The sequence below is a fragment of the Dipodomys ordii genome, unplaced genomic scaffold (assembly GCF_000151885.1).
Source record: "Dipodomys ordii isolate 6190 unplaced genomic scaffold, Dord_2.0 Scaffold39, whole genome shotgun sequence".
NCBI classification, from domain to species: Eukaryota; Metazoa; Chordata; class Mammalia; order Rodentia; family Heteromyidae; genus Dipodomys; species Dipodomys ordii.
The window spans coordinates 11,071,602-11,085,972 of NW_012267255.1; the positions used below are offsets into that span (position 1 = coordinate 11,071,602).

Sequence of the window (14,371 nt, forward strand, 5' to 3'; positions counted from 1 at the left end):
GCCTGGCTTACTTCACTTAATATAATTTTTTCCAAGCCTTTCCATTTCCTAACAAATGGGGCAATGTCATTCTTTCTGATGGAGGAATAGAATTCCATTGTGTATATATTTTTAAACATCATCTTTACAAAACAACACTATCCTATTTTTCCCTCAATACCAGCTCAAGCTCATGAAAAGTGATGTGTTAGCCAAATCTTAAAGGATAAATAGAACTTCGTAATTTATAGGACACAAGTATGGGATCAGGAAATTTTGGGCGGGATCACAACTTGCATAGTTGCTGTAAGGTGAAGAAATTATATTCACAATGTTATTTTGTGCCAACTTGAAGCACATGGAAAATCTGAAGAGGGAGTGGATGAGACTGGAAGGAAAGGTGGGTCTTAAGACAAATCATTGTAAAGAAGCCAAGAATAGCTGGGTACTTGTAGCTCACACCTATAATTCTAGCTGCTCAGAAAGCTGAGATGTGAGGATTGAGGTTCAAAGCCAACCCAGGCAGAAAAGTCTGTGAGATTCTTAACTCTAGTTAACCACCAGAAAACCAGAAGTGGAGCTGTGGCTCAAGTGGTAGAGCACTACCCTTGAGCAAAAATGCTGAGGGACAACATTTAGGCCCTGAGTTCAAGCCCCAGGACTGGCACAAAGGAAAAAAATATCACGAATAAAGTCTTCATATTTGATTTTTATATTTTTTTCTAGCAGGAATGTACAAACTAGTTAGGAGTCTATAACAGGATTCCAAGAACAGAAAAAGAACATTAGTTCTCACTTGCAGATGATTTGACTGAATTGAATTTTGTTGTAAATACTATAACTTTTCCTTATTTTAGGGGAAAATGGACAATCAAGAATATAAGGATGCATATGAGTTTGCTGCAGATGTTAGATTAATGTTCATGAATTGCTACAAATACAACCCTCCAGATCATGAAATAGTGGAAATGGCTAGAATGCTTCAGGTGAGTTTTTACTTGTACACTGAAGGTGATTTTCCTCTAAATGTATTTTTAAAAATTCAGAACTTTATTCAAAAGATAAATACTGCACACATTCCTAAATACAAAACTGCTTATGAATTACACTTTTGTCTTTTTTGGCATGTATTATACACAGTAAGGGTTTCATCATGACATTTCCACATATGCAAATAATGTACGTTGACCATACCCATCCCTTTTATTATTCTTTCCTATCCTCACTACCTCTTCCCCTTCTCCCCTTCTACTTCCCTATTAGTCATGACACATTAATCATGACACTGATTTTTTTGTTTTGTTTTGTTTCCCCCCAGCTTTGAGAGAAAGCATGATACTTTGTCTTTGTGGGACTGGTTTATTAAACTTAACCTTAGGATGATCTCCAGTTCCATCCATTTCCAACAAACAACATAATTTCTATTCTTGGCTGAGTAAACTCCATTGTATATATTTACTACATTTTCTTTATCCATTCATCCATTGATGGGACACCTAGGTTGATTCTATAATTTAACTATTATGAACAGTACTACAATAAATGTAGGTGTACAGGTATCTCTCTAATCATCTGACTTCGATGGTTTTGGGTATATACCCAGAAGTAGTAAAGCTGGAGTTGTAGTTTTAAATTTTTGAAGAACCTCTAGATGATTTCCATGAGTGTTCTGATTTGCATCCCTTCCAGCAGTGACTTAGAGTCCAGTGACCCCTTCCTACCCCCATCCTCACCAGCACTTGTTTCCTTGATGGTGGCCAGTCTTACTGGGGTGAGGCAGAATCTCAGTGTAGTTTTGACTCATTTCATATTTTTGTTGTTGTTGTTGGACATGGGGCCTGAACTCAGGGTGTGGGCACTGTCTCTGTTTGTGCTCAAGGCTAGCACTCTACCACTTAGAGCCACAGCACCACTTCTGGTTTTCTGGTAGTTAATTGGAGATAAGAGTCTCGTAGACGTTCCTGCTTGGGCTGGCTTTTAGCTACAATCCTCAGATCTCAGCCTCCTGAGTAGCTAGGATTACAGGCGTGAGCCACCAACAACTGGCTATTTCATCAATTTTGATGGCTAAGGATGTTGAACATTTTTTCATGTAGTTTATTGGCCACTTGTATTTCTTTTGAGAACCATCTATTCAGCTCATTTACCCATTTAAAGATTGGATTATTTGTTAATTTGCTGTTTAATGTTTTGAATTCTTTATACTGGGTTTTAATACTCTAACAAATGAATATCTTGGGGGGAAAAGTTCCCCATTCTGTATATGGTCCCTTCACTCTGGTATTTGTTTACTTTTCTATACCAACTCTTTTTATTTTTGTGCGATCTCATTTATCAGTCCTTACCCTTATTTTCCAAACCACTGGAGGGTTATCCTGAAAGTAATTTCCTGTGCTTATATTGTGAAGTATTTCTCCTATGTTTTCCTTAGTAGTTTCCAAATTTCAGGTCTTACATTAAGCTCTTCAATCGATTTTTTTTCCTACAGGTCAGAGACGGAGATCTAGTTTCAGGATTTTAGACGTGAATGTCTCGTTTTCCTAGCATCATTTGTCAGAAGAGCTGTTTTTTCTAATGTATGTTTTTGGCATTTCTGTCAAAAATTAAATAGCTGTAGCTATGTGGGCTTATTCCTAGGTCTTCCATTTGTTCCATTGGTCAGTGTATCTGTTTTTATGCCAGTACCATGCTCATTTTGCTGCTGTGGAGCTATAGTAAGTATTGTGATAACTCCAGTATTGTTCTGCTTACTCAGAGTTGATTTGGCTGTTCTGGGTCTTTTGTGTTTCCTTATTAATTTTAGGATCGTTTTTTTCCCTAGTTTTGTGAAGAATGTCATTAGAATTTTGATGGGAATTGCACTAGATTTGTCTTTTGAGCCTCTTTTTTTTTTTCTACTCTACTGGAGTTTGAACTCAGGCTCTTGCATTTGCTTCATAGGCACTCTACCACTTTTGAGCCACATCCTGGAACTTTTTAATATGTAGTGCTGGGGTTTGAACTTTAGCCCTCATGTTTGCTAGGCAGCTACTGTTATCACTTGAGCCCTGCCTCCAGTCTTTGTCTTGTCTTTTGACTAATTTTTACATCATTTTATAGCAAATTATTTAATGAAGTTGCCCTATCACACGGAAGTTGGGGAAAATGTCTGACAGACTTTCCTGCCCAGGCTAGCTTCAAACCACAATTAGATCTCAGCTATCTGAGTGGATAGGATTACATCCGTGAGCCACAGGAGACTGATCTGAAATACAGTTTTGTAAAAGTTGTTATTGCTGAATTAAATTTGAAATGCAGAATGCCTTTAACAGTATAATTTTCCACTATAGGATGTTTTTGAAATGCATTTTGCAAAGATTCCTGATGACCCTGTTGAGACCACACCCATATGTCACCTCCCACCAAATGCTTCCAAATCCCTTGGTAGAGGAAGCAGTAGTGATGCGTCCTCTGAAGATAACTCTTCCGAGGATTCTGAAGATGAGAGAGTCCAGCGTCTTGTAAAGCTTCAGGAACAGGTGACCAACCATATAGATACAATTTTAGATGTTCTTTCTAAGAGCTGCTGGTTTATTATATAAAATCCTTCTTGTTGACTTAAAGCTGACGGGCTGGGAAGGTGGCTCAGTGGTAGAGTGCTTGCCTTGCTTGCCTGAGGCCCTGGGTTTGATTTCTCAGCACCACATAAGAAAAAAGAAAAAAGCTGGAAGTGGTGCTGTGGCTCAAGTGGTAGAGTGCTAGCCTTGAGCTGAAGAGCTGAGTGACAGCACCCAGGCCCAGAGTTCAGGCCCCATGACCGGACCCCAAAAAAAAATTAGACTTAAAGCTGTTATATGTAATCACTTAGTACCTTTATATATATATTGGCACATTTGTCATTTTAATTATCTTTCCTACTAAAGTATCCAGATAGTCATAAATTTGTTTTATAAAAACAAATTCCGTTATTTACACTCCTAATCACAATTACTGAAATTTTTTTACAAATTTGAGATCTTTTATGGATGAGAATTTGTCATTTGCTATGAATGTGATAAAATGTTAATGTTCTCTGAGCTTGAGCTTAAAATATTAATAATTAAAATTTAGGCTACCTGGAAAAGTATTCTTAAGCTGTTTTTATTATTTCTTTATGGTGCCTTACACATAAATCAAACCCAAGGCCTTACACAAGCTAGGCAGATGTTCTGCTACTACATTGTATTCCAGCCCTGTTGGACTGTTTTTAGATGAATATTTTAGTTTATTAAGAATCATAAATGTTTAATGATTTTTTTTAAACTTTGTCAGCTTAATGCTGTTCATCAACAGCTACAGGTTCTGTCCCAAGTGCCTTTCCGTAAATTAAAGAAAAAGAATGAAAAGTCAAAAAGAGTGAAGAAAAGACAAAGAGTTAATAACAAAGATGAAAATCCAGGGAAAAATTGTAAGCAAATGAAACTAAAGGAAAAGCCCAAGAGCACGTAAGTCACCTTTTATGATGGCTTAGTAGAAGAATTATTGAGAATAAATTTTGGCTGTGTGTATAGCTCTGTGGTAGAGCACTTAGCATACATAGGGCCCTGGGTTTAATCTCTATCACCTAAGTAAATAAATGAAATAATTTGACTTAGGTGCAATTTTTGTTTTCAGTCAGCCAAAGAAAAGGAAACAGCAGGTTCTAATGAAATCTGAAAATGAAGATAACGCTAAGCCTATGAACTATGATGAGAAAAGGCAGTTGAGTTTGGATATAAACAAACTCCCTGGAGATAAACTTGGCCGAGTAGTTCATATAATACAATCAAGAGAACCCTCACTGAGAAATTCCAATCCTGATGAGATAGAGATAGACTTTGAGACGCTGAAAGCATCCACACTAAGAGAATTGCAAAAATATGTTGTGGCATGTCTAAGGAAAAGACCACTAAAGCCTCATGGTATGTGTTTCTACATATTAATAAAATTCTGTTTTGGTATTTAAATTTTTTTGTTACACTCTTTTTTTTTTAACTCCTAACCATCTAGCTAAGAAAATAACGCAATCCAAAGAAGAACTTCATGCACAGAAAAAGCAAGAGCTGGAAAAGCGCTTACAGGACGTAAACAATCAGCTGAATTCTAGAAAACGCCAAGTAAAACGTAGGTGGCAGTTTTTAAATGCTCCTCCTCTGACTGTTGAATGCTATTGGCACTTTACTGTATCTCCCTGCTTTGTAGCTGAGAAAACACCAGCACTGAAAGCAATTGGAAGTGGGTCCCGTCTGAGTGACAGCAGCAGCAGCAGCAGCAGTAGCAGTAGCAGCAGCAGCAGCAGCAGCAGCTCCTCCCAGTCGGGAAGCAGCAGCAGCAGTGATTCAAGCTCATCGGACAGCAGCGATTCTGAACCAGGTTAGCGGTCCCTTACATGTACCTCTGTCTGTGGGACATTTTTTTTCTTGTAATATTGAGACTTAACATTTTGAAGAAGTATCTGTTCCTGGCCCAGAATCTCTGGTTTGAATACCATCCTTATTAATAAGTTGCATGTAGATTATTTTAATATTTTCCTTAAAAATGTATAAAATGAAATTTCATATTATACAGATGTGACTTGAAGGCTTGGTCCTGTTGGAAACCAATTTACTCATAGTGGAATAATCTCTTAGTAAATAATATCAGACCTTAAGACTAGAAAATGTCAGCTATAAAATACTGGTTTTCACTTTTTTTAGACAATAAAAAGAGTACTTGAGGGACCTCTAAAAGTCTTCTCCATGATACTTCATTCTGATATTACTAAGTCTTGCTGGGATGCTGTGTTCTGAATTCAACAAGAATTAAGAAGCCAGGCATCTCAGACCCTGTAAAGTAGATTTTCACTTTGTTATTTTCTTTACTGTAGAATATTACCTTCCATCTATAGGAAAATAGATGGAAGTACCGTATTCTCTTACATAATTTATAAGTTGTGGCAAACTTACATCATCCATGTTTTCCTTGTTTTTTTTCATTGACAGTTACATAGCTGACAAGTCACTACTGCCCCAAAGACACTTGGCTTGGCAGTGATGCTAATGACCAAAAGTCAAATTCAGAATATAGGCCACTTTGTGGCCTAAAATTTACTTTATGTTAAATGAGATGTCCCTTGTTGTGAAATTCAGTTCCCTTTTTTAATAAAAAGATCCCACATGGCTACTCTGACTTCAGGAATCCCTACCCTTTATATGTATGGAAAGCCCTCTTTTCTCTGGCTTAGTAGTCAGGGTCTGCTGTTTTTCTTTTGGTTCTATTTAATTTGCATTCCTGTGGTGCTGCTGTTTTTACATTTCTAAAGTATATAGCGATAAACAATTTTGTAAGAATAAACAATTTTTACTTTTGTTGGATTTGTCATACTACTAAATTTTAAAGTGAACTTAGGGCTGTGGATATTATACAGCATTTCTTTATTTGACATCTAAGCACAAAGCAATACTGGAAAAATCTTGAGTTGCCTTTTAGTATTTTAAATTGTAATATCAATTGTAATTTCATCTAATAAAGCATTTATGGTCTAATAAGTTAGAGCATTTTGTCTTTTTATTTGTAGGATAAAACTTATTGTAACTATTAGTTTGAATTATTTAACTTAAATAATTTAATAAGGACTGAGATAAGACTCAAGTGGTAAAAATGCTTGTTTAGCAAACAGGAGGCCCTGAGTTCAGTACGCAGTATTTCCCCCTACAGATAAACACCCCTAAAACCAAATAATCAAATAATTCAAGAAATGCCTTGATTATAAGTGGGAAAATTCTGTATGTAGAGTTTTTAAGTAAAGTACCTTCATTTTAATATGAATTATCACTTTCTGATAGAATATTATGTTACCTGAGGGGAAGAATGGTTATCAGCTATCTGTTATTAAAATGGCACAATTTCTATTTTTGTTTGCCTAATTTTCTAACACAATGGCTTCTTAGAATTTTAGAATTTTAATCTTAAAATACTGCTGAATATATTATGACTAATATTTTTAGTTAATGTCACCTTTCCCAAGTTAAAGGACTTACTTTCAAATATATATTCTTATTTCAGAATAAGAATATATATTTCTTTTTAAACATTGTTATCCCCTCTCTTATTTTTCAGTCCCAATCTTTCTACTTCAGACTAACATGTGGTCAGTCTGACTTCTAAACTGGTGTGTGCTTGCATGTGTGCATGCGTGCGTGTGTGTGTGTGTGTGTGTGTTTTACAATACTGGGGTTTGAACTCAGTACCTTAAACTTAATTTGCTAGGCAAGCACTCTACCATTTGAGCCACACTTCTAGCCCTTTTTTTCTGTTTCTTATTTTGAGGAAAGATCTAATTCTGTAGCCCAGGCGGCTTTGAACTCTCACTTCCTGCTTCAGTCCCAAGTGCTAGGATTACAGGCATGAGCCACCATATCCAGCATAAAGATTTGTTAATAAATTTATTTCATTTTCCTTCCAAATTCTGGGAATGGTCAAACCTTGGTGTAGGCCAAGAAAAAACTAAGTACTGACCATATACTCAGTCCCAATCTTTTTTTCGTTTAATTTCATTGTAAAGGTGTTGTAAAGAGGAGTTGCAGTTACATAATTAAGGTAATAATTACATTTATTTTTGAACAGTGTTACCCCCTTTCTCATTTTTTAGTCCCAATCTTTCTACTTCAGACTGACATGGTCAGTCTGCCTTCTAACCTGGTGCTATGAATTCTCTTGCTATGAATTTGCTTGCTTGCTAAATTGCTTGCTTGCTTGTTTTAAGATGGGGTCTTAAATCTTTCTGTCTCAGCCTCACTAGTGCTAGGGTTATATGCCTGGCTAGTCATTTATTTTTGAAATTTTAATTATTTTATTGAACATTCTATCCTGTTAACTTCAACTGTTCCATTAAAATATTTTAAGGCTCTTTATTTCTAGTGTACAAACTATGAACATTTTTTACTTCCTTGAAAATAAGAATAAAAATTATAAATAGAAGTATTAAATTGTGAAAAATAACTAAGTCAGAACATGTTAATATAGTGTCTATTGTAAATATAATAAAATCAACATTCTTATTCATGTACATGACATTGTCAAGTTTCAAGGTTAAGGGAAATAGATTATTTACTGAGACTTATGTAGTTTGTGAAAATTAGGGATATGAGTAAAAACCTTGCCTGTTGCAACATCTATTTTAAAATATAAGATGTTATAGCTTTTTAATTATGATTTGTTCAGAACTGAAATTCACAGTGGAATACTGTTTTTCAGAGTTCTAATTAATAAGTTTTGGTTATTCAAGATAGGAAATAGGAATATAATTTCATTTGTTTAACATTTTAAGGAAACTTTTCTGAAAGCTTTGATGACATATTTTCACATAGAAGAATATTAATCCTTAGTGATTTTTCAAAAAATTAATTTACCTTTTAATACCTGTCTCACTGATTGTTCAAACCAGTTGGATAACTGCAGGGTTGTTTTTTTAAAAACCAAATCAAAACTCTTTAGAATTTTAGCTTTCAGGGACAGAATGCTACATAATCTTTTCTAACTTCCTAAAGATTACTGATTTGTTTTAAGACTAATATCCAGATGCTATTTTAGTGTTGGCTTTCAGTCTCCATTACTTACATAGCTATTTCCCATCATTTCCAAGATTTAAAGTTTATATATTCTCTGAAAAGTAAATATAGATAGACTGTGGGTTTCCAATAAAGTTATATTTAAAAATCTAGGAAATTCCCATAATTATCATTTCAAGCAAGATAATGTTTCCATGAACAAGTTAATTAAATCCCAAAACCTTCAAAAGTGAAAATGAGAATCTATGGGCTAGAAGCAGTACTTCGTAACAAATTTCAATGAAGTTTGATTGGATCATTTAAATTATGTTTTTGACTTAAACACTTGCAACTTAGTTATGTGCAGTTAAGTCAAGAATATTTCATGAAGCATTGGTATAAAATATAAAAGCTTTTAAGATTATTTTATAACATTCTAAGTATCATTAAGTGTCAAATCAAAAATGTTATAGATAAGTCTTAAAAATACGATTAATTCCCATGAATATATTCTGTGTTGGCTAGATTGTGCTAACGTGCTCATATAAATTAACAAGAACTTCTCTTGTTCAACCTTGGAACTACTCTGGGATAATAATATAGAGGGGAATATAATTAGTCACTTTAATCCTATGATCGATAAAATTACTGAGAAAAAAATCACATGGAGCAGTTGATCAATAGTAGTGTTTTTTATCAAAACCTGAGAGGAGTCTGGCCCCAGTGGATCATACCCATAATCCCAGCTTCTCAGGAGGCCAAGATCTGAGAATCAAGGTCTGAAACCAGCCCAGATAGGAAACTCAATGAGACACTCTAGAAGTGGCAGTGGTTCAAGTGGTAGAGTACTGACCTTGAGCACAAAAACTCAGGAACAGAACCCAGGACTCCCCCCCACACACACACACAAAAGTTATAGGAAATAACTCCAGGAACTATAAATATAAACTCACATACTTGAATAATGAGATATTAAATACTTCAAGATGTGTTTAATTTTATCATGAAGAAATTCAATGGTTGTGACAAAATTTTACTTTTTCTTTACTTGAATTTTTTACTTAGCTCTTGGGTTTTGTTTGCTTTTGTTGGCATTACTATACTGCTCAGTGAGTGAAACTTACGAGTTCTTAAAGATGATATTTCTTTTTTAATCATTCTTATTTAATGGTGACTTGAAAGTTAGAATAAAGTAATTTGTCATTTTAGTACTCTAAAAAGTACTCTTCTATAGAAGTGACAAGAATAACTGAAGTTCCTCACTAATTAAAGTATATTGTTTCAGAGAACTAGAAGGATAAAAATTCAAGGACTGGAGTTTCAAAAAAGTGCTTTTCACATATTGAGGTCTACATGGAGGTATAAGTTCTAGAGAAACAGGGGTCATTTCTGTCACATACATTTTTATATGTTCTACTCAAACTGCACTCCTGAAATAAACAAGCTGCCTAGAATATTATTTCTTAACATTGCTAGCACATTAGAATCAATCACTTATAAAACTTTAAAAATACAGTGAATCTGAACCAAGTGAAAGTAGAGCTAGTATAGAGTATTAATGTTAGCCCTCGAGATTCTAAGGTACTACCATGTTTGAGAACCATTGGTCTAGAGATTTTTGTTTATTGCTTGTTGCTTTCCACTTTCTAACTCTAGTTGAAAGGCCTTTAGAGAAATTAACAAGCAGTTTATAATTGTTTTATTCTTTTTTTTTTTTTTGGATCAGGTCGTGGGGCCTGAACGCTGGGCCTGGGCGCTGTCCCTCAGCTCTTCAGCTCAAGGCTAGCGCTCTACCACTTGAGCCACAGCGCCACTTCCGGCTTTTTTCTTTTTACTTATGTGGTGCTGAGGAATCAAACTCAGGGCCTCATGCATGCAAGGCAAGTGCTCTACCACTGAGCCACCTTCCCAGTGCAATTGTTTTATTCTTAATGTGAAGGGTACTACCAAACATTTCAAGGAAAATTCTAAAACATTCTTTAAAGGGAGTGAATTTTTTAGTATAAAACCGATTGCTTACTATTTACCAATAGAGCATGGTTTGGCTGATTAGTTTGGGCAAATAATTTATGTTTGGACCTGCTATCTTTCCTCTACAATAAGAAAGTGGAACCATTAACTACATAACGACTTCCAATAACTTTGTTCTAATGTGTCCCTCCTAATAGAAGTATGATACGTTTTACTAATTAAGAATCTGTAGTCATTATATGTGCTTATATGATATCCTGTTCTGTTTTTGCATAAGGACATTGAATTCCTGTTCAACTTTTCAGTATTTGTTGATAATATTTGGGATGTCTAGAGCATCTGTCTCAATGATTTGATAGGTGATGAATATATTAAGATATTAAGTAAATCTTTTAACCAAATCTCCACAATCCCAGGTTTTTTTTAAACAAATTCTAAATGATAAAGTTTTGACATAGTTTAAATAAAAGCTTCATAATCAAAGATTCTTATATTGAGGTTTTTGGGAGGTATGAAATTTGAACACATCCTGAAATATACCTAACATTCATTTGGTTAGTAGATTATTTATGCTACCCAGGCTGATCCTCTTAAGGTAGGTATTACAATCCCCAGAGAAATGAGCTGATAATGTTTATATTTTCTTGATTGTTCTTAATTTAATTTATGTTTTCCAGATTGGCAGATCTTCTTTATTAACTGAAATATGATCTTAAGCCTAACAACAAAAGCATAAATATATACATATTTATGTGTATATATATATACATATTCCAAAGGCCAAGGACTCATAAATAAATATATGCAGTTTCAATTTATTATTTTCTTAGAAAACAATTGTATGAAATTAGAATAAGAAGCAAAGTGCTAAGTTATAGGCTATCATTTTTAACCTATTTTATAATACATAGTATACAAAGTGGTTTTGATATATGACACCTTTTACCACCATATTCCAATTCTGAGGAACTAATTTTTATAAAAATTAGTTCAAAGCTTAGTTTTACAGATCAGAAAACTAAGTTAATAATATGGTATGTCATTTTTGTTTTATGTAGGAGTTTATGCTGTAGTTTAGATGTGTGTTTGAATAATTGAAATAGATGTATAAATGTATATAACCTATATGATATTAATGAAGTCTATTTGCTTTTTGTTCAAAGCTGAAACAGTAATTTCTTCTTTAAATGTGAAGGCTACCTGGATCTATCCTCCATCTTCTCATTTTGTATCCTAATCTCTTCCCCTTCTATCTAACTTACCAACACTTAAATAATACTTAGCTGAGTGGCATTAAGATGCTTTATGTCATTTTAAACACTTGAATTCTTTAAAGCACAGAATTGAGTGGCATTTAGCAATTTTAACAATGTTCAGCATCAAACATTTTAGGAGAGGAAAGAGCAGTAACACATCCAGTGGAAACTGATGGCATTTCAGGAAGCAGAAGGTAATTATTAACATTGGAATTTTTTAAGTCTAAATAATATTTGGTGTTAATCAGCCTTGGCTCCCTGGAGCCTGAAGCAGATAACACTGAGGTGGTTTATGAATGCTGACTCGAAAAGATGGATCGAGGCAGTAACTAGAGGATCGGTGCTTTACCACACTTAATGATCCAAGAGTATAGCACAGAATCAATAGCAGAGCAATCAGAGGGGGGCACATATTTGTACTCTTTTTTTTTTTTTTTGTCGGTCATGGGGCTTGAACTCTGGGCCTGGGCACTGTCCTTCATTTCTTTAGCTCAAGGCAAGCACTCTACCACTTGAGCCAGAGCACCACTTCCAGTTTTCTGGTGGTTAATTGGAAATAAGAGTCTCATGGACTTTCCTGGCTTTGAACCGCGATCATCAGATCTCAGCCTCCTGAGTAGCTTGGATTATAGGTGGCTGGCCATATTTGTACTCTTACCAGAGTGAAATCTCTTTATTATATCTACTTTTACTGTCAGTGTCAGCCATGTAGGTATTTCTAAAGGTTAAAGAGATAAAAACACATTTGTTGTGATGTAATTGAAAAGCAAAATAGCTCAGAAATTGAGGATTAACTAGATGAGATCTTCAATACAGTATTTAGCAGGCAGAACAAACCTGACCACAGAAGTCAAATAGCTTCACTTAATAAAAACTGTATCCTCTCAGATAAATTACTTACCCTTCTCTTATGGAAAATTCTTAATTATTTTAATTAAACCTCCAATAGTTCTACCTATGGCTTTTTAAGTAAAGCACAATTTTAGAAGAATTAGTATTACTTGTTTGAAACCTTAACCTGTTCTTTTTTAAACTGTCATTTGCTCGAACTCTTTACTATGAAGTGATTCTTTGTTTTTTGCCTCAATTTAATCCACAATGGAATTTATGAATGGATGATTGTTCCAAAGAAATCCCTTTAGAAATTTTGGCTAAATCAAATAGAGCAAACACCTGTGACTGTAAGAAATCACCACTTCCTTCCTAATATGGAAAAATTGTAACTTGGTAGTTTTTTTAAGCTGAAAAATGTTGAAATCGTTATCTATATACATTTGCAGAAATGCGTAAATTTACTGAAGCAAAACAGTGTGATGCACCTTCTAAAGAGAACACAAAGGTAAGCTAATTCTTCCACCTATTTGTACCTTAGAAATTAAATCAACATGTGCACTCTAGCTCACTGGCATAAAAATAGCTTTCTTTAAAACTGTTTTTCATTTGTTTTGTGTTTGCTGTGTGTGTACTCCTAGCACTCAAAGATTTTTTCCTAAACAAAGCTATTGTCTGGAGAACTATTTGGCTTATTTTTCTAATAAAATACACTTGTTATATAAAGAGAACTGATTCTGGAAATTTCAGTTTAACTCTGAGTATCTAAATACAAAGGACCTGCCTTGGTGATCCTCATTGTGCACACAGGAGAGGCATATGCACAGTAAGGTGAACTTTCTTAACAAAAGTGAGGTGGAGAATAGTAGATAAAGATTATAATCAGTAACTCTCAACTTTAGCACTCTTATTTTGATTAGAAGTTCACATGAAGTCAATTTATTTTTACTAATTCAAGTTGTAACCCTTATATGAAATTTTTGTCCTGTGTACTGACCCCCCAGTAAAGAATTACAGTAAATTTGGGCTGGGAAGGTGGCTCAGTGGTAGAGCGCTTGCCTTGCATGCATGCGGCCCTGGGTTCTATTCCTTAGCAACACATAAGCAAAAAGAAAAAAGCCGGAAGTATATGATAATGTTGTAATAATCTGTACTTTTTTAAGAAAATGAAACAAGAATGAATGTATACATCCTAAAGGGGAGGAATAGGTTTCTCAGAGGAAGAAATGCTTGAAATGTAATAGTGTAGGTGAAAAGAGACCGCTAAGGCACATCAGTTATATTCAGGGAAATGCAGCAGTTGGGGGAATTTGTAAGAATTTAAAGAGATAAAACAAGGAGGGTGCTGGACACCCAAGTGAAGTATGCTAGGCTTACGATAGGGGAGCTTGCATAGAATCAATAACCAGATAATCAAAGGGGAACATATTTGTATTTCAACAGAGTGAGATCTTTGTTATATCTACTTCTATTGCTAGTATCAACAATAACTTGGTAGGTAGAAATGAGTTCTCATAGCTGGTCTATCTTAGTTGTAGGCTTTAGAGAAATCAAAACATGTCAAGGTATGAAGGAATTCTGAAAGCATTCCTATGATACATCATGTAGAATGCCATTTTTGGGGGGGGATCCGGTCGTGGGGCCTGAACTCTGGGCCTGGGAGCTGTCCCTCAGCTCTTCAGCTCAAGGCTAGTGCTCTACCACTTGAGCCACAGCGCCACTTCCGGCTTTTTTTTTTCTTTTTGCTTATGTGGTGCTGAGGAATCAAACCCAGGGCCTCATGCATGCAAGGCAAGCGCTCTACCACTG

At 34.9% G+C, this 14,371-nt stretch overlaps 1 protein-coding gene across 1 annotated transcript in view; it reads left to right on the top strand.

Annotated features, from left to right (window-relative positions):
• Brdt (bromodomain, testis-specific) overlaps positions 1-14,371 on the top strand; it is a 45,397-nt gene that overhangs the window by 12,597 nt on the left and 18,429 nt on the right. Inside the window, exons 6-11 of the mRNA XM_013018262.1 lie at positions 837-965; positions 3,309-3,497; positions 4,270-4,442; positions 4,612-4,898; positions 4,987-5,349; positions 13,012-13,070. Of these exons, the coding sequence (XP_012873716.1) occupies positions 837-965; positions 3,309-3,497; positions 4,270-4,442; positions 4,612-4,898; positions 4,987-5,349; positions 13,012-13,070 (1,200 nt within the window). The remainder of the gene's footprint in view (positions 1-836; positions 966-3,308; positions 3,498-4,269; positions 4,443-4,611; positions 4,899-4,986; positions 5,350-13,011; positions 13,071-14,371) is intronic.